The following is a 21044-nucleotide window of genomic DNA, read 5'->3' on the forward strand; positions in this document are numbered from 1 at the left end:
CATGTTCGTGTATAGCTGTAGAAATCGTCTAATTTAAGTGTGATCCATATGGCCAGTTTTATCGAATGACTGTTGTGTTTGAGTTTGAGATGCTTGTTGTGGCATGATGGCTACATGAGTGGCACCATCAGGTGCTTTGAGAAATATTGAGAAGATTTCAACAGAATTTTATTTTCTCGGGTAAGTGCTTACTGATCTCTGAGTTAGTTTCCCACATAAGGCTTGTTTAGTTGGAGATCAATTGTGGGAATTTATGTGTAAGGGGTTTTTGAAGGCTCTTGGTTGGTTGTCTGTTTGGCGGGCAGGAAATATAGGTGTTATGTGGAATGCATATTTAAGGGTACAGATACCGTTCATGGAGTGAGTTGCTGATTGGAATGGATTTGAATAACTTTTTTAGGCAGATGAATATATCTCAGGCATTTAAAGTGACTTATTTTTAGCATGGCTTTACCTCCTGAAATTTCTAGAAGATATCATTGGTGGATGTGAATTTGTATTGAAAGTTTCCATTGGCAACTGGAGACTGCAGTGACACCCTAGAATATCCAAGGTGTTGGAAGTCTTTTTGTTTGAGTGAAATTTTCAGAAGTCCATCTTAGTCTCATGAAAACCAAAATGTTGAAAGTCTCCTTAGCGGTAACTTTCTGGTACTAATAATCCAAGTTACCAAGCATATTATTCTGTTTCTGCTTTGTGTATGGTATATTGGAATTGATCGCCATACGCATAATTTCCATTTATTTGCTTAGAACTGCCTTTTTCAGTGCAAGTTTGTGTCCAAGCCTTCTGAAATATATTATGCATGCCATTCTGATAGAAATAAGAACACACGTATGTGTGAGGTATTTTGATCTCATTTAGACATTTTAAGTTTCTTACATTTGTTGACATTTCAGACTATAGACCCATTGAGGTCAATGGCTATGGGTGCACCCCTGGAAGATGCTCGTGGTCTTGCACAGCGCTATACCCGGATGAGACATGAAGCTGAGATCCTCGTATGTACTAGTGGCGTAACCTTCGCTAGTGGACTTCATTCAAAGTTAAACTAGTACGTACTCACTCCATTCCAAATTATAATTCGTTTTGATTTTTCTTGTTTATTCATTTTGCTATATATCTAGACATATTATTTATCTAGATGCACAGCAAAATGGATGTTCAAAAAAATCAAAGCGACTTATAATTTAGAATGAAAGGAGTATAATTTTGACTAACTTTATGATGAATAGTATTAATAATATTTATATATTCAACTAGATTTACTATGTAACATATATTTTACAATCAATTTATACTCTCTTATTTTAAATTATAAGTTGCTTTGACTTTTTCGATACATCAATTTTACTATATGTATCTAGATATAATATATGTCTAGATATATAGCAAAATTTATATAACAAAAAAGTCAAAATGACTTATAATTTAAAATAGAGAGTACTTATCTTATATCATACTGTTTTTATACAAATTTGGTAAAAATTGAAATTGTTTTTTGAGTTCCTAAAAAGTTAGAATTATATTTTTTTTATGGAGTAACAAATAATGGCATACAAGACTGGAATATCATATTTCAAACAACAAGACATGCCCAAATGTTGACAGGATAACTGCATGACTTTTGAACATACACGAGCATGAGCACAATGGGTCAACGACCAACTTCCCTTCTCTTGAATCTTGATGATAATTGATACCAAGATAACATGTGATACGGCATCGGTGGGGAGAACGCAGGGGAGAGTGGAGGAGTAAACCGGACTGAGAGTTAGAGCGCAAAGGGTAGCGAGGAAGTGGTGCGGCGGGAGGTTCGCCGGTGGCAGCGGCAGAATCGCTTGCAACCACTGTCGAAGGGAAATCCGCCCACCTTGGTAGGTTTATTCCTTCTTCGATAATTCCAGATTACAAGCCTATGATGTCCTTTATAGATTAGGATCACTTTCCTAACAAACCAAATCAATCTACTAAAAATCCTCCCTTCCTAAAACCGTCGGCCACCCCTTAGCCACGGTTGGGCCTAGGCTGGTGCCTATATTGGCGCCCTACAAAGGCGTCCACAACACTTCCCTCCTCCCCAACAAACAGCTCGTCCGCGAGCTGAAATGTTGGATAACGATCCTTGAAGTCGTCGACGTCTTCCCAGGTAGCATCAGTAGCAGTGCGGCCCTCCCAGTGAACAAGAAGCTACCAACGGACGCGGTTCAGACGAGAGCGAACAATGGCAGCTGGAGTAGGCAACACCCGGGCATGGAGAATGGATGGCAAAGGCACCACAACTGCAGGAGGACCCCAGTATACTTCTTCAAAGAGTGCCACATGAAAAACATTATGAATACGAGCCTTTGGTGGAAGACGAAGGCGATACGCCACGACACCCAAACGCTCCGTGATCTGATAGGGCCCAAAAAAAAAACCGAGGCCCTAGCTTAGAAGCAGGAGGAGTGATGCCAACCGCCGTGCGATGATGGAGGCGAAGCACAACACAATCTCCCACAACGAACTCAACAAAGCGTCGCTTCTTGTCATGCTGCTCCCTCATAGTATCCTAGGCCAACTCCAATCGAGCACGAATATCCAGCAGAAAGGAATCCTGATCACGGAGTTGACGATCAACAGCGGCCACTCGAGCCGAGCCTAGAAGATAAGTTACCAGAGATGGCAGAGGTCGACCATAAACCACTTCAAACGGCGTTGCACGAAGGGCGGACTGGTAGGAAGTGTTGAAGCAAAACTCCGCCCAGGGCAGCCACTGCAGCCAAGAGCGAGGCCAGTCCCCAGCCAAAGCTACAGGATACAGTAGCTTTGCCGAGTGCCAGGGGCACTCGGCAAAGGCCCAAAGACACTTAGCAAATGCTTTGCCGAGTGTAACACTCGGCATACAACACACGGCATTATTTTATCCACAAACAGTAGTTTGCCGAGTGTTTTTTATCGCGCACTCGGCAAATAGTTTGCCGAGTGTCAATAAACACTCGGCAAAAAGAAACTCTCGGCACAAAAATGATAACGGGATGGCACGGTGACGACGATTTTGCCGAGTGCACGAAGGAAAAACACTCGGTAAAGTTTCTCAAGTTTGCTGAGTGTCAACCTCGAAACACTCGGCAAAGTTTGTAAACTTTGCCGAGTGTCATCTCCAAAACACTCGGTAAAGTGCTAAAGTTTGCCGAGTGCAAGACCAAAACACTCGGTAAAGGTTATAAATTGTGCCGAGTGTCAAGACCAAAGCACTCGGCAACGTTTACACACTTTGCCGAGTGTCACGCGCAATACACTCGGCAAACAAGCGCGCAACGGGCAGATTTTATGGTCACTTTGCTGAGTGTCCATTTGAATACACTCGGCAAAGACAAAATACTCGGCAAAAAAGGTTCCCGGAATAACAGAAATTGGTTTCTTCGCCGAGTGTTTCGGCTCGACACTCGGTAAAGCATCTCTTTGTCGAGTGTTACACTCGGCAAAGCGACCAACCCCCTTTTTTACTAATTTGTCCCGTATAACGGATCACTCTCAATTCACAATAAACCATCATAATTCACAATAAAGGTCACAAGCATAATTATATGTCACAGACATGATTGTATTTCACAGGCATAATAAACCATCATCGCAATTTACAATAAACCATCGTATTTCATATGCATAATAAACCATCATCACAATTTATAATAAATCATCATCATAATTCACAGTAAACCATCATCATAAGTCACAACTAAGTCACAATAAGCCACAAAGGCAAATGCAATCACTGCGGAGGCCCTTGGTACCACTACGACAAATCCAGGTCTTGAGACTGATTATTTGACGCCGCCGATTGATTCTGTACAAAAGAGAAGATATTGCATGTGTAAGCTGCAGATATAAAAAACCCACTGCAATCAGAAAGTATAAGTAGTGTCTTCAAAAAATACTTGCACGTAAGTATATATAGTACTAACTTGTATTTGTGCATGGGAAGCTAATAAGGAAGCTTCTAGTCTATTTGATTAAATTTTGGGAGAATTTATATTAAATTTTGTGTGCTGTGCTGCTGCCAGGAAATAACTATATGTATTATTAAACTAATAAAGTGGGAGTACGTATAGAACTTAACAAACGCAAGAAAACACTTATATGTCCTGTTAAAATCTCTTGGGAGTATCACCCCATCGTCATTCGTTGAATTATGGCCTAAAATTTCTACATGTTGTGGATGTCCCCTACAGGTGGTCGTGGCTACTGCTATCCCACTGGACGCGGAATGCCTGATCCTGGCATGCATAGTGTTGGGGCTGTGATGCCATCTCCACATGAGATAGGAGTGATGCCAATAAGAGATGATAGTGTCTCACAGCCTGTTCAAATTGGGGCACTAGCCACTGCACTTGCTAATGCCCCACCTGATCAGCTTATGGAGATGGACCAGACGGAGGTTCTCCACCTGCTAGAGTTCACAGATGCTCTCAAGGCAATGGTTGCTGAAACCATGGAGGTCCTACGTTCTAGCCAGCATCTCCAGCAAAGCAATGCCTCCCCTGAGCAGCAGCTGGTTAATCTGTCACTGAAGGGCTTGGGTTGAAAATTGGAAATTGCTAGTTTTGATTGCAATTTGAAGAGACATGTACTTATATAATTTGAAGAGGCATGTAGGTATATAATGTGTCAACTACAACAAGAAAGTCTAATGCACGCTCCTAATCTCTCTCTCTCTCAGGTCAGCACAGAGAAATTAGAGAGGGAGTTAGAGAGAGGTAGGGACTTATAGAGAGAGAGAGAGTCAGAGAGAGGAAGCTGCGGCATCTCCTGCACACAAGCAAAGACATGCTTTTGGCTGGCCGGCACCACATCCACCTACGCAGTGGTAGCTTCCTTGCTCAGCAGCCATGCATGCTTCTATCCTATCATGTGTGTATACAGGTACTTCTACCACTAGTACTATGCTTTTGCTGCCATGCACGCCACCTCCGTACCCTAGCTTATCTCGCTAATAAACCTCTATAAAACCTCCTGCCATCTAAAGTTCTCACATCTAAAGTTCTCTAAGTCATTTTGAGCTAACATCTAAAGTTCTCTAAGTTAAAGTATTCAATCTGCAGTATAAGGTGTCGAGTGACTCACATGAGTAGTTGTGGGTGGTTGAGGTGGAGGGAATAGCACCGGTGATGGTGGCAAAGCTTGACCTATACTTGATGCAAAATTCTACATGTATTGGAACATTTGGTCCATCCTCAACCGATTTTCTTCCTCTATCCTCTGCATCGTCCGCCGTTGTTCTTCCTCCATGTTCTGTAGCTCGGCCGCCATCTTCGCCTCTATCTCCGCCATCCTCGCCTCCATCTCCTCCCGTTGCTTCATTTCTGCTTCCACCCGGGCCTATAACATTTCATCCCAATGTTACAATGCAAAGCTAAAGTACGTAACAATCAACGAACGATGAATAAATAAGAAATAACCTGGAGAGCCTCCATCTGGTACTGTGTAGCGGTTGGCTGAGGGCGTATCGTCGGGCTCGCGCTCGTGCTCCTTGCTCGGATCTAGGAGAGAGTGGGAGTAGAGGCCGTGTCGATTGTACTGTCGCCAATCCAGTACCGCTCATGCTTCTTGCCTCCTCCCACCCTCATCACGATTTCTCCATCAAGATCCTGGGTGCTCGGATCGAACTGTGGCCCATGAACCTGCCTTGCCATCGCTGTGTACTCACTAACGCGGCTGTGGATGCTTGGATCGTTGTACGCCTCGGGCGGGTCCTCCGGGCTGAAGTCGATGTTTGCCGTCGCCTTGCCCTTTTTGGACAGAACCCATGCCTTGAACTGGGAGCAAGGCTAGCCATCATGTGACGACGACTGCGGCAAAAATACAAAATGATTAGAAATTATACAGAATTGAGTGTTAGAATAAAGAAATGAATTCGCGTACCTATTTTTCTTTGTATTCGTCGAGGCTCAGGCTACCTTGATGGTGTGATGCCCGTGGCATCAACAAACGCTGGTCCCGGCAAGCGGTGTGCGTCTCCACCCACCCGGGCTCCAACCACTTGTCCACCATGTATTCCCAGCACTGGGAATGCTGGACGCACCAGTACGAAGGCACCTACGTGATCAAGTGTATGACATGAAAAAATGAAATTAAGTGTAATTAATCTCATAAAAAGTAAGTATTAATGTTCTATATGTACCTGCAAGAATTGTTCCCGGGTTAGGTTCATTGTTCTTGCCTCTTCTTTTTTAACCTTCATCCGTCTGTGTTGAGCATAGTAGTCGATGATGGCCTGGACGCGCGCCTCGTAGTGCATGTCCTTCACAAGTTTCTTGGTGGCTTCTTCAGAGATGAAGGCCGCCTTGGCCTCGTACCCCTCCTGGCATCTGTAGAAGTCCTGCATATAGATGCGATGTATACAGTCATTACTTTAAGAATGTCTAGTGAATGTGATGTATTGAGCAATGTAGTGCGAGGAATACTTACCCACAGCTCGCCCTTCACCCGCTCCGCCTTGTTGGGGAATACCCTGCCGTCACGATCAGCGGCGTCGAGGGCAGCGACGTAGTGGTCCCACGTGTAGGCCGGCTGCAGCTCTTCGTGGAACTGCACTAAGCCAGGGAAGTTTAGCCTGCACAAAAGGCCAAGGATGCCGTTGACCTTGCGGTTGTGATCACCCCCATTGACCTGAATCCAACCCCTGCCAAGTGATTAAGATAAATTATTAGTTTCCATTGTAATTTTCAACATATCAAACAAAAAATTATTGAGAACATCTAAAGTTACTTACTTTTTCCCAGAGGGTCGAACCATCGGGCGTCTCTCAAGAGGTATCGGTCGCCTCGGGAGGGTCGAGGGACCTCGCAACCAGACCTCGGGACCCACTGCCTCCTCCTCCACCTGCTCCTGCTCCTCCTGTACCTCCTCCTCATCACCAGAGGCATGCACGGAAGGTACCTCCTCCTCGTCACCAGAGGCGTGCGCGGAAGGTAGCTCCTTAGACGACGACGAGGGAGCTACAGGCGATGAGGGCCTCGCCCCTTTACCCTTCCGCTTACCCTTCCCTCCACCCTTGCCTCGACCCCTCCCTGAAGCTGACCCTGAAGCTCTGCTCTTTCCGTAAAGCGCCGCGATCTTCCTTCTTACCGCCCATCATTGTTCAATCACCTACAATTAAAAAGAGTAAATCAATCAGCACAGATAAACAAAACATACTTAGAAAGTTATGACAAATAATAAATAAATTAGTACAGCTCATACATGTATAATAATCATCATGATCGGGATTAGCTGGATCATAAGTCTCATCATCACTATCAAGCGTGTCGATATAATCATCATGATCGGGAATGTCATCATCACTGTCATTGCCTAAATGTAATCGCTGAAGTAATTCTAAGTCCTTCACATTCTGAACCTCGTCTCTAGCGTTCTCATCAGCAACCCTTTCATTGTCTACTTTCATTCCGATCGCTTCGGTTAAGTCTATCTCAAAACTCCCTTAGAGCCCATCTTCTTGGAAGAACTCTCCGTCATATGTGTTGGGGTCTATGTTATAATCTTCATTGTTTGGTACAGGTAGTTTACCGTGTGGCGATACCTTGTACACAACATCCCAACCCTTAAGACGGTCGTCGGTTTGGCACGGGTATGAGAGATAATAAACTTGCGTGGCCTATTGAGCCACAATATAGATGGGGTGTACCATCTTCTCAGGATTGTATCGACGTCTGTTTTTGTGCCATGTCATCTGTTTCGCGGATTCCTCAGTCATGTAAAGTCGTTGGATCCTCGGTATGAAAGGAAGGTACTGTAGGATCTTCACGGGGATTGCGAGCTGCCTCTTCTAACCATCACCAGAGTCTACCTCCAGAAACCTAGACGATTCGCACTTCACATAGTACTTTTCTTCCGCATACTCTTTCCTAAATAAGATGCACCCCTTCGGACAAGCATGTATCTGCTCGTATGGCATCTTAAGTGCACGAAGGAGTTTCTGTGCCTCATACATGCTCTTTGGCAAGATGTGACCATCCGAGAGCAGGCTGCCAACAACTGTGAGCATACCATCGAAGGCGTCTCGACTCAAGCTAAACTAGGACTTCACGGCCATTAGGCGTGCAATGGCATCTAGTTGAGAAACCTTGGAATGCCCGTGAAGGGGCTGCTGTGCCGCAGACAACATGTCGTAATACGCCTTTGCGGTAGCCTCTGGCTCCTCCTCCCTACGTCCTTCATCGAAGTGTGCTTCATGATAGTCATTTAACATGTCTCCTACCCCGACATCCCCATCATATTCCTCGATGCGTTGTCTCACGACCTCGTCTCTCCCACGATCTGCTTCACCATGGTATATCCATCTAGTATAGTCTGCCGTAAATCCATTCTTGCAAAGATGTTTACCCATGACCACCTTGGTTTGCCGACGCGTGTTTGCACATTTGCTGCAGGGACACCAAGTGACACTAGCTCCTTTAACCCTTGCAAATGCCCGTTCCAAGAAAATATCGGTCATGTCAATCCATTCAGCGGTCAACGAAGTCTGACTAGAGCGGTCCATGTACATCCACTCACGGTCATCCATCCTCTAGCATATCAGCGAGTAATATAAAAAATCACGTTGCATCTACACGTTCCTATACTATCTAATAGGTAAAGATAGGTCCTAATCCCACCCGAGGATGTATAGATGGGGTTAGTTTCCATCTCTACTCCTATCCGAGACAGAATTTCGGCAGCATCTCCCCGCTGTTCTTCAAATACACGTCCTGGAAGGGAGATTGTGTATCCGGAGAACAGGGAGATGCTGCCGAAACTCTATCACGAATCGGAGTAGAGCATGGAAACTAACCGCATCTACACATCCTCGGGCTGTACAAAAAACATGGACAATTCAAAACAGATACGGTTATAGATATGCAAAAATCTACATATTTCCAACCGTATCTCTTTCGAATGGGAGACGTCTAGCTAGGTTACGTGATATACGAACATGATACGGAAAGAAGGGTCTTTTATGCCTCACCTTACTGTCCTACAAAGTGACGAGTCGAGGGCAAGGCGGAACCCGGCGGCAGGGCGGGGCAGGGAGCGGCGGCAAAAACCTGCAAGTTGATATGTGGTTGTAAGATTCAAGCAAGAAGTGTTTAGAAAAACCCTTGATGCACGGGAGTCTTTGACGAATTCATGCAATTCGATCTCTTTTTTTTTATACAAAATCACTGGTAATTATGTCTGCAACCACAAAATTATTGAATAGTGGGGGATTAGTCGGAGATCATGAGAGGTACAACGCTGCCACAGCTTTACTGTCAAAAGGATTAGAGGAGGGGCCTGCAGCTTACAATTTCTATGGCCATGGACATGGTGGTGAGAAGATCCAGACATCGGGGACCAACAGTAAGGACACATAGAAAGGAGACAGTGAAGACAAACAGTCCAGCAAAAAGACCAGCAAGCACACCCACTCTATATGAACAGAAAATGACATGTTCAAAAAATTCAGAATAATATATACTCCACCTCCGTACAGCCAAGATATGACCTAGAACCCTGCTAGGTGCTCACTAAAGCAGTATTCTAAAATGCACAGAGCTGCACCTAACCCCCTAATAGCTAATTAGGCAAGTAAAGTAGTGTTGGAATCATATCTATGAGGCAGTCAGCCATAAGCAAGAGCTGCTGATTGCAAGATGCTAGCACAGTTTTGAAACAAACTAAGTGATAGCTTCAACGATAAGTTTTGTTCATAAAAAACATACAACCTTGGTTTATGAAACATCAATGGCTGATGGTCAATGCTATCGACATCAAAATTAGTTTCCCTGATGCTGATTAATATGAACGTGAGTTTGAAGATTTAAATACCAAAGTTTTGAGATTATTGGATCAACTTAAGATTTTACTAAACGACTGGATGGGGTTGGATTGGATACCATCTTGTATTGACTTTAGATTGGATGTGGATTTTTGTTTTTAATTGGATTTCAATTACAGTAGTACACAATTGATGAGTAAATCAGCCTGGGTCAGTATCAAAATTGATGCGATGGTATGAACCAAAACAGAAACGTTTCTTTCAACTAAAATAGGGTGTTATTACAAATACAAAATGGTAATGGATCCAAATGATCATGTCAGATATCAAGCTAGTTGATGTTCACCAACATGACCAATGCTGACAATGTCACCTATATCTAAATGTACCTTCTCTAAAAAAAAGTACAGATCAGATGGCGTCTATCTAGATATAGATATTTTAACTCGGAAAGAGACCTACTCATCAGATGCATGCTTGGGTTCCTACTGAATACGAAAAAATAGCACAGCAAAAACAACAGCACTGACAGGAATAATCCAGGATGCAACCAAAGAAAACAGCAAGCGGTGGTTGTTTGGCCATGGCCCCATCTGAAAATATCTAACATCTAAAAAAAATCTAACTTATCTAGAGAATCAAACGGAAAAGCTGTATAAAAACCACCAGCCTCCGCATCACTTCTTCCTCCGTCCCTCCCAAGAACTCGGAAGCAGAGCAAGCCGCAAGGGATGGATAGCAAGCGGGTGGGAATTGTCGGTGCAGGCGTGAGCGGCCTAGCAGCCTACAAGCATGCCCTCGACAAGGGGTTCAGGCCAGTGGTGTTTGAGGCTGACGGAACCATCGGCGGAGTGTGGGCACACACCTTGGAGTCGACGAGGCTTCAGGCACCAACGACGGAGTATGGCGCAGCAGACTTGTACAGGCAAATCAGATAGGAGAAAACAAGCTATTACTTCAAAGATGAACAGAAATAGGCTGGCAGACCGGTAACAGGCAAGATACATTACACCTTATGATTTATTTACAGCAAAAGGTAGATCTTCAAATGAGCTTCTCACTCAACAAAGTAAGCTATTTCCCAATCATTATCCCCCAGTCAAGCCAGCGAGGTAAATCAATACACTTGCCCCCTTGTGGCCTTGGTTAAGGTTTGAACACAAACATAGCAGGCGCTGCTCAGTAAAGGACATGGGTGTATACATACACTACACCAGATAATTTTTTGAAACATAATCGAATTAGTAGGCATAACACATGTATACTCCTGTAATTATATCAGATCCGAATACAAATAGGTTAAGATAGGGTTTGGATGCTCAGTTTCGCGTAGCAGGAAGGGAAGAGAAGGGGTGGGCATACTTGTCGCCGGCGAAGGGCCCGAAGAAGACCTGGCGAAGGGCAGCGGTGGCGGTCGTCCAGTCGTCGCCACGAGAGAGAGCTTCGCACGCGGGGCGCCGGGGGCGGGACGCGCCGGGGGCGGGCGGCGCCGGTGGCGGGGCGGGGCACCGAGGGTGGGCGGCGCTGGGGGCGGGTGGCGCCGTGGGCGGGGCGGGGCGCCGAGGGCGGGCGGCGCTGGGGGCGGGAAACGAGATTACATTTCATGCCACATGGTGTTACTTAGTGCTCTTAATGAATTTTTATTGAACAAAAATGCTATAGGATGCGTATGTGAACTTTAATAAAGTTGGTAGTATAAACTTTATAGGTGACGGTGAAATATTTGCGGTCGGAAATGGGTTCGCTAGCTAATATATCAAGAAGCTCGGAAACAGGGATTCGACGCGAAACCGTTCGAAGTTTAAGTCATTTCGCGTAAGTTTGAAAATGGGTTGATGAAGCCATGTTCGACAATTTTTTTAGAGTTATCGGATTAAGAAGTGGCGAGATGTTTTGGCACGGTTGGCTAGCCCTAAGTACCCTTTTGGGTGTAGAACAACTGGTTTGGCGTTTGGAGCATCAGGTTTGAGTTTTGGGCCGCTTTAAAAAGCGTGCAGGTCACATATCTATGAACGGTGCCAGCGCTGGCCGCGGTCACCCTGCTCGGCTCTCGGTGTTGCCGCGCCAGCGCTCGTCGTCACCACGTCCGCTGCCCTGCGAGCGCACCACGCGCGGGCCGCTGCACCGACCGTCCTCGCCACTGGCACCGCCCTACGGACCACACCGCGTTGCTGCCTTGGCATGCCGTGCAAGCTCTCGCTCGCGCACTGCCACGTGGTCCCGCATCGCCGCGCTGCGCTGCACTGTCACCTATACTCAGGTCCGCTACTACCCCTACTGACCTCACCGCTGAAAGGTCCTTGTTTGGTTTTGGTAATTGAGTGACAACCTAGGTGGACTAATTGTGTTTATGTGAGATACACAGGTGATTAGTCCACAGATACATGTGTGTGAGCAACATATGCCATGAAGGTGAAAATGGCTTGGAAATGTTGCAAAGCTCACACATGTGATGATGAAGGAGCTTAAATGCACATGAGACATGACATTGAGTCATGTGATCAAGGTGGAGAAGATCAAGACAAGACTTGGCTTGATGGACCAATTGCAAGCGTGAAGGGCAAGTCGAAGGCTTTGGAGTGATGGACCGCGTGGCGGTGAAGCTTGAGCAAGACTTGGCGCCGATGGACGATGGCAACGGTGAAGAGCAAGTAAAGTCAAGATCGACGAACCAATATGATCACGTGATGATATGAAGTGGATCATATCATTGTTGATCGTGTTGGTGCATGTGTTGCATCGACGTTGGAGGAGATGGAATGGAATGCGCAAAGCAAAGGTATAACCTAGGGCATTTCATTTCACCGGTCATAGGTGTGTAGAGAAGTATATGACCAGGTTTAGGATAGATGGCTGTACTATCAAGAGGAGCAAACTTGTTTGCATATCGGTCATCTAGTGCCACTCGAGTGATCTAACTTTGCATCGTCGCTAGGATCGAGTGGCGTGGCAAGTTGAGTGGCTAACATCCTTTGGAAAATGATTGTGAAAAGCTAACACATACACATGGTGGTGTACACTTGGTGGTGTTGGCACATCTTCAAAGGAGGTGGTGTTTGCAGGGTTGAGATGGGTTCGGCGCTTTCGGGAAAATAGAATGCCTATTTTCTATTGCGCCGGATGCAAGTTCTTGTGGTTGGCACATTGGAGCAAGGGTGAAGAAGTTAGAAGTAAAAATGAGTTGATCGCGAAGACGCTGGCGTCGGTCAACCGACCGAACGCTGGGTCTGAAAGCGCCGGACCCTGGCAGCGTGCGTCCGGTCAAACTGACGGGTCTACATAGTACCGAGGGTATTGCACCGGACATTGGTCTGTGTCCGATCAAGGTGGACCGGACGCGTCCGGTCGAAGAAATACGCCTCGTGGAGCTTACTGGAAACGACCGGACGCTGAGGATTCTGTGTCCGGTCAGTTGAAGCTGCTGCGTCCGGTCAGGTCAAGTGACCGTTGGAATTGGGATACATGGCCGTCTGCGGGCGACCGGACGCTGAGGTCCAGCGTCCGGTCAACACGACCGGAGCGTCCGGTTGGCCCGATTTTTGCCCAGTGAAGGGGTAATGGCTAGTTTAGCCCTTGGGGCTATAAATAGAAGTGGCCTTCGGCCATGGCTGGTGCTGAGCATCTTGGGGGACTTTGTGTCCATGCTTGAGAGTGCTTAGGAGCCCTCTGTCTCACACATACTTGATAGTGATCATTCGATTATGTGAGTGAGTGATTCTAGTGCGATTGCATCGTGAGGTTGCATCGAGTGGCACTAGGTGATCGAGTTGCAAGCCGGTGGTGCTTGTTACTCTTGGAGGTTGCCACCTCCTAGACGGCTTGGTGGTGGTCTCCATGGAAGCCCGCAAGAAGCTTGTGCGGCGCTCCGGAGAAGTGCTTGTGAGGGGCATTGTGCTCGCTCCGCGGGAGCCACGAAGAGCAACTCTAGTAAAGCGTGTCATTGAGCTACCCTCGCTCAAGGGGTAGGTTCTTGCGATGCCCGACGTACGGGCTTAGCGGGTGATGCTAATTAGCCGCCGAACCACCAAGTGAGCGGTCGACACAACGGGGACTAGCGTGTTGGCAAACACGTGAACCTCGGGAGAAAAATCATCGTGTCAACCTTGTTCTTCCCGTTGGTTTGCATCCCCATTACACAAGCTTGCATTTACTTTTATACATATTAAGCTTGTGTAGTTGCTCTTGTAATTAGATAGATTGTGTAGCTTGCTAATTACCTTCTTGCTTATGTAGCATAGAAGTAGCTCCCTTGCGTGGCTAATTTGGTTTTAGTAACCTTGTTAGTCACATTGCTTAGTTTGTGTAGCTAAGTTTTTGCACTCTCTAATTAGGCATTGGTTGCCTTGTTATTGAGCATTGCTAGTGAGCTTAGTTAGCTTTGTGCTTTTGCTTACTAGCATGTGTAGGAGCTCCCTTGTTGCTTAAAGTACTAGTGGCATAGGTTTGTGTGACCTTGCTCCTAGAATTGGTTAGGTGAGCTCTAGCTAGCACGGCACCTTTGTTGCTTGATTAGTATCTTTGCAAGGTGCTAGTGAATATAGATAGAGGGGTGTAGTCTTGGCTAGACCGATAGTTATAATTCCGCACTTGTTTCAGTTAGCCGACGAGATTAAGTTTTAGAAAAGATTATTCACCCCCCTCTAGTTGTCATCTCGACCCTTTCAACCGCCCTACTGACCTGCACATCAAAAGACAATTCCCTATACTCAGGTCCGCTACTACCCCTGCGTACTGCTCCCTAATTTTTATAATTTGGTTTTTTAAAGAAAATTTATGTTTGGTCCTCTGAAAGACTTAAACTCATCTTTAGACTCTTGGGGTCAGCGCCAAGACTCATGGCACCGAGGTAACATGTCTCGGCGCCACAGATCTTGGCTCCAAAGTGCCTGGCCGAGATCCTAGGTGGCGTTGATGTAACTAGTACCTCGACGCCAGAATACATAACGTCGAGCCAAAATTACAGGCCACGTCAAATCAAGTATGGCCTTGTAATAGTAGGAAGTTTGGCTGGTATGGCTACAGTTCTTGTCATGCTGATTATATGGCAGGTATAGTTGATTTATTTTCATGCTATATGGCAGGATTTATTTTCAATCAACTATATAGCAGGTATGGCCTTGTAATAGTTGGAAGTATAGCCACAGTTCTTGTCATGCTGACTGTCGATGTTTCACCACCGATAGCTTGCCACGGGGGTACTCGGGGCAGTTTGCGTATGCAGAACTCGACGGTTAACGCAAGAGACAGTCGATTTATCCTGGTTTGGGCCCTCGACCGTGATCGAGTAATAGCCCTATGTCCAGTTGGCGTTAGCCTTTGCGTTGGATTGATTGTTAAGTGTTGTGTTGCGTTATCTAAGTCTAGGAACTCCGCCCTCCTTTATATAGTCAGGAGGCCAGAGTCCTAGTCGGTTTACAATGTGGAGTCCTAGTAGGATTACAGGGTAGTATTACTACTAGGATTACATGGGAGGAATCATAATCAAACTAGACCTCCTCTCTTCCTTGCGGTGTATCCTATGGGTCCCGCATCGACACTGACTGGTATGGGTTTAGTACTAGGTGTACACCTATTGTACTAGAGTAGAATTTGTATATAATCAAGTTCAAGGACCAGCTGTATCCTTAGTTCAGTAGCAACAGCACTCCCGTGCGTATGTGTGTTCGTGCTCTATGTTCTCTCTTCTGAACTAAAGGGGTGTTCGGTTGTTTAGTGGTTCCTAAAATTTATGTCACATCGAATGTTTAGATACTAATAAAGAGCATTAAATATAGATTAATTATAAAGCCAATTACATAGATAGAGGCTAATTTGCGAGATGATTTTTTAAGCCTAATTAATCTATCATTAGAACATGTTTACTATAGCACCACATTATCAAATTATGGACTAATTAGGCTTAAAAGATTCGTCTTGTAAATTAGTCGCAAGTTGTGTAATTAGTTTTGTAATTAGTATATATTTAATACTCCATGCATGTGTCTAAACATTCGATATGACAGAAATTTTAGGAGGGCCTGTAGAAACCAAACACCCCCTAATCCAGAAAGAAGGGGCCCAGGAGGCGTGTACGGATTAGATTGTTGACCGGCTATGGGCAACGTTCAAACGACCAAGCGCTTTGGTCACACTACACATAACTTCACAGGCTCGCAGGTCGCATCAGGGGTGTGGTGTTGTAACACCCTCGGTGTTATATTGTACAACTTTTCACTAACATACTGCATAAGCATCATATTTGTGTATACATGTTGATATTATAGGGTATAAAGCAATTTGCGAAACTTGGAGCGTTTATTTGAAACAGGAAACGAGATTACATTTCATGCCACATGGTGTTACTTAGGGCTCTTAATGAATTTTTATTGAACGGAAATGCTATAGGACGTGTACGTGAACTTTAATAAAGTTGGTAGTATAAACTTTATAGGTGACGGTGAAATATTTGCGGTCAGAAATGGGTTTGCTAGCTAATATATCAAGAAGCTCGGAAACAGGGATTCGCCACAAAACCGTTCGAAGTTTAAGTCATTTCGCGTAAGTTTGAAAATGGGTCGATGAAGCCATGTTCGGCAATTTTTTTAGAGTGATCGGGTTAAGAAGTGGCGAGATGTTTTGGCACGGTTGGCTAGCCCTAAGTACCCTTTTGGGTGTAGAACAACTGGTTTGGTGTTTGGAGCATCGGGTTTGAGTTTTGGGCCGCTTTAAAAAGCGTGCAGGTCACATATCTGTGAACGGTGCCAGCGCTGGCCGTGGTCACCCTGCTCGGCTCTCGGTGTTGCCGCGCCAACGCTCGTCGTCACCACGTCTGCTGCCTTACGAGCGCACCACGCGCAGGTCGCTGCATCGGCCGTCCTCGCCACTGGCACCGCCCTATGGACCACACCGCGTTGCTGCCTTGGCATGCCGCGCAAGCTCTCGCTCGCGCACAGCCACGTGGTCCCGCATCGCCGTGCTACGCTGCACCGTCATCGCGCCCGCGCTGCGCCCTAGCATTCGCTCATGCACGCACGCGCACTACACCGATGGGCCCTGCTGCTCTGCCGACCGTCGCGTCCACTTGTGCCGTTCTGGTGTCGCCGTTAGCCAGGCGCGCTCACGAGCACCACCTGCGCGTCACTATTGCTGTTGACGCAGCGCAGCTACACGCACGTGGGACGGCAACCAAATTTTGCCAGCACGCCCGTGTCCGCTGCCACATTTCGTCGCTACCTTCCTGGACCTGCCATCCTCAGCGGCGATCAGTGTCGAGTCGTCGTCGGCGCGCATGTGGTGCAGTGTGGCGACGTCTTGTGCATGCCTCGCTGCTCTCCATCGCCCATGCACGCTTGTACCTTGCATTGACGGCCACGATAGTGTCGAGCTAGGTCGTGCCTAACTCCCATGTCTCCACTGTCACCATGGCCAGCGGGGTCGTTTCCTTCAATTCGCCATGATGGCAGCACCATAAGCAAATTAGTCGCATCCTCGGCTTTGCTGGGTAGCCAGCCATCCAACCGACCCCACCTCGCTGCTTGTACCGCCGCATAATGCCTCAATTTGGAATCGCTGCTCCGCCGGGTCCTTAAGACCGAACGGGCATGCGCCTGAAAGGTCCTAATATGGCTAGAGGGGGGTGAATAGCCTATTTAAAATCTACAAATCAACTAGAGCAATTTGATTAGTATGACAAATAGCGAAATGCAAACTTGCTCTAGCTCTACAAGGGTTGCAAGCCACCTATCCAACAATTCTAGTTGCTATGATCACTAAGCACACAATTTGCTATGTCACTACTCACTAAGAGCTCTCACACTTGCTACACTAAAGAGCTCCACTAGATGAACTTAAACTACAAAGCAAGCTCTCAAATTTAGCTACACTAAAGAGCTTGCTACAACTAGTTTGCAAGAATATAAATAAGTGAGTAGGGTGATTATACCATCGTGTAGAGGAGTGAACCAATCACAAGATGAATACTAAATCAATCACCAGGAGAATACCAAAGGGCAAGAGACAACCAATTTTTCTCTCGAGGTTCACGTGCTTGTCGGCACGCTAGTCCCTGTTGTGTCGACCAACACTTGGTGGTTCTGCGGCTAAGAGGTGTTGCACGAACCTTGTCCACATAATTGGACACCGCAAGAACCTACCCATAAGTGAGGTAACTCAATGACACAAGCAATCCACTAGAGTTACCTTTCAGCGCTCCACTAGGGAAGACACAAGACCCCTCACAATCACCACGATCGGAGCCAGAGACAATCACCAACCTCCGCTCAACGATCCTCGTTGCTCTAAGTCATCTAGGTGGTGGCAACCACTAAGACTAACAAGTGAATCCCGCAGTGAAACACGAATACCAAGTGCCACTAAATGTAATCACTCAAGCAATGCACGCGGATTCTCTCCCAATCTCACAATGATGATGAATCAATGATGGAGATGAGTGGGAGGGCTTTGGCTAAGCTCACAAGGTTGCTATATCAATGCAAATGGCCAAGAGAGTGAGCTTGATAGCTAGATACACAATTTGCTATGATACTACTCACTAAGAGCTCTCAATCTTTCTACTCTAAAGAGCTTCACTAAGCAAACTTAAATATGAAAGCAAGCTCTCAATTCTAATTACACTAAAGAGCTCGCTACAACTAGTTTGCAAAAATGTAAGAGAGTGAGTAGGGTGATTATACCGACGTGTAGAGGGATGAACCAATCACAAGGTGAATATATACCAATCACTGGGAGAATACCAAATGGGCTAGAGACAACCGATTTTCTCCCAAGGTTCACGTGCTTGCCAACACGCTACGTCCCCGTTGTGTTGACCAACACTTGGTGGTTCGGTGGCTAAGAGGTGTTTCACAAACCTCGTCCACACGATTGGACACCACAAGAACCTACCCACAAGTGAGGTAACTCAATGACATGAGCAATTTACTAGAGTTACCTTTCAGCACTCCGCCGAAGAAGGTACAACTCCCCTCACAATCACCAGGGACGGCCACGAACAATCACCAACTCATGCCGATCCTCCACCGCTGCACCGAGCCGTCTAGGTGGTGGCAACCACCAAGAGTAACAAGCAAAATCCACAGCGCAACACGAATACCAAGTGCCTCTAGATGCAATCACTCAAGCAATGCACTTGGATTCTCTCCCAATCTCACAAAGATGATGGATCAATGATGGCGATGAGTGGGAGGGCTTTGGCTAAGCTCACAAGGTTGCTATGTCAATGAAAATGTGCAACAAAGAGAGCTTGAGCCGGCCATGGGGCTTAAATAGAAGCCCCCCACGAAATAGAGCCGTTGGCTCAAATATTTTGCTGACTGCGCATCGACCGGACGCTCCGGTCACAATGCACCAGACGCAGCACCGGATGCTCCGATCATGAATACCGGACGTGTCCGGTAGCTTCCAGACTGCCACGTGTCCAGTTCAACCTAGCCTAGCTATTGCTACCCATTCGCCGATGACCGGACGCTCAGACACACTTGACCGGACGCTGAGCCGCCGAGTCCGGTCGAGTCCAGTAGGCCACCAGGGCCGACCGAACGCGTCTGGAAGAAACTAACCAGATGCTATGTATCAGTGTCCGGTCGAGTACAGTAAGCATCCACCGATGACCGGACGCGTCCGGTCACACTGGACCGGACGCTGCTAGCGTCTGATCGACTGATCTACCGAGCACTGTGTTAGCTGATTCACACCGGACGCGTCCGGTCGCTGAGTTCGTCGCCGAATACCGGACGTGTCCGGTCATCATACTGGACGCGTCCGGTCACTCTGTAAACAACGCGACTAACTCTTTTTCGACTCTATCTTCTTCACCCTTGCTTAAATATGCCAACCACCAAGTGTATCACCATGTGCACATGTGTTAGCATATTTTCACAAATATTGTCAAGGGTGTTAGCACTCCACTATATCCTAAATGCATATGCAATGAGTTAGAGCATCTAGTGGCTCTTTGATAACCGCATTTCGATACGAGTTCCACCCATCTTAATAGTATGGCTATCGATCCTAAATGTGATCACACTCGCTAAGTGTCTTGATCACTGAAACAAACTGGCTCCTACAATTTTACCTTTGCCTTGAGCCTTTTGTTTTTCTCCTTCTTCTTTTCCAAGTTTAAGTATTTGATCATCACCATGTCATCACCATTGTCATGATCTTCGCCATTGCTTCATCACTTGGAGTAGTGCTACCTATCTCATAATCACTTTGATAAACTAGGTTAGCACTTAGGGTTTCATCAATTAACCAAAACCAAACTAGAGCTTTCAGCACCGTCGGTAAGCCACCTATCCAAAGCACCCTGTGGCGATTCCTTGCACCACCGGCCTCATCTCCCCCTCCTAAGTACCCCATGTACCTCGGCCAAAACACTACCGTAGCCCATCTTTCTCTAACGTGGCCATGCCATCGCCATGCGCCGCCGCACCACCCTGCGCACACGTGGCCAGCTCGGCTTAGGCCATCTCTGAATGAATCACCATCTCGAAGGGTTCCGTGGTGAGTCTCTGGAGCTCGCTAGCTACCTATTTTGCCTCGGCCTTGCTGACATTCACCAGAACAGCACCGCCATGACTGCAGGACCTCCGCCACCGTGGTCAGACCGCGCTGCTACATCCCAGCTCGCGCTTCCTTCGCCCGGCACTTCGCGTTTGCTCCTAGGTAAGGGTCGGCTCTGTTGTTGGGGAGGGGAAGGTCTGCTATGGCCGGCGTATGCCGCCGGTGCATTTGCTGCCGCGCACGAAGCACACGTGCGGGTGTCGAGGATGTAGCTGTTGTGAAGGTAGGATTGTCCGACGGCGTAGCTGTAAAACGGTAGACTAGCGAAATAGTGTGTTTAGCGCTCACAGAAATACAGAGTAGTCCGAAGGTGTTTCTACTTATTGCCAGGCGCGCGAGGGTCTTTCCCTCCATGGGCCGTCGTCCAGCTGGGCCATGCCCCCGCGTGGGCCGCGCTGCGCTTGCACACGCGTCGCGCCGTTGTGGGCCAAGCCGCACGAGTTGGGCCACAAGTTAGAAATTGGTTTCTTCAATTTCTAGTAAAGTAGAAATGCTTATTTAATTTAGTTATGAGCTGAACTTTGATAAATTATAATAAATTATGTAGTTGTCCAAAAATAGTAAAACTAATTTTGTTAGATTCACAAAATTACCATATACTTGTTAGTATAGTTAGATTACAGTTAGCTATGATGATGGTAGGGTCATAAATTTAAACTAAAGAGCTTAGTACTATGGAGATTAATATTTGTAGGAATATTTG

The 21044-nt window shown here is 46.5% G+C and overlaps 1 protein-coding gene across 1 annotated transcript; it reads left to right on the forward strand.

The window, feature by feature from the left end:
* Positions 1-4249: 4249 nt before the first annotated feature.
* Positions 4250-4567, forward strand: LOC136544693 (polyadenylate-binding protein 8-like). The gene has a single exon (XM_066536761.1). The coding sequence runs from the start codon at positions 4250-4252 to the stop codon at positions 4565-4567; it is 318 nt and encodes a 105-aa protein (XP_066392858.1).
* The last annotated feature ends 16477 nt before the right edge of the window (positions 4568-21044 follow it).

This window comes from Miscanthus floridulus, chromosome 3, assembly GCF_019320115.1.
Source record: "Miscanthus floridulus cultivar M001 chromosome 3, ASM1932011v1, whole genome shotgun sequence".
NCBI lineage: Eukaryota > Viridiplantae > Streptophyta > Magnoliopsida > Poales > Poaceae > Miscanthus > Miscanthus floridulus.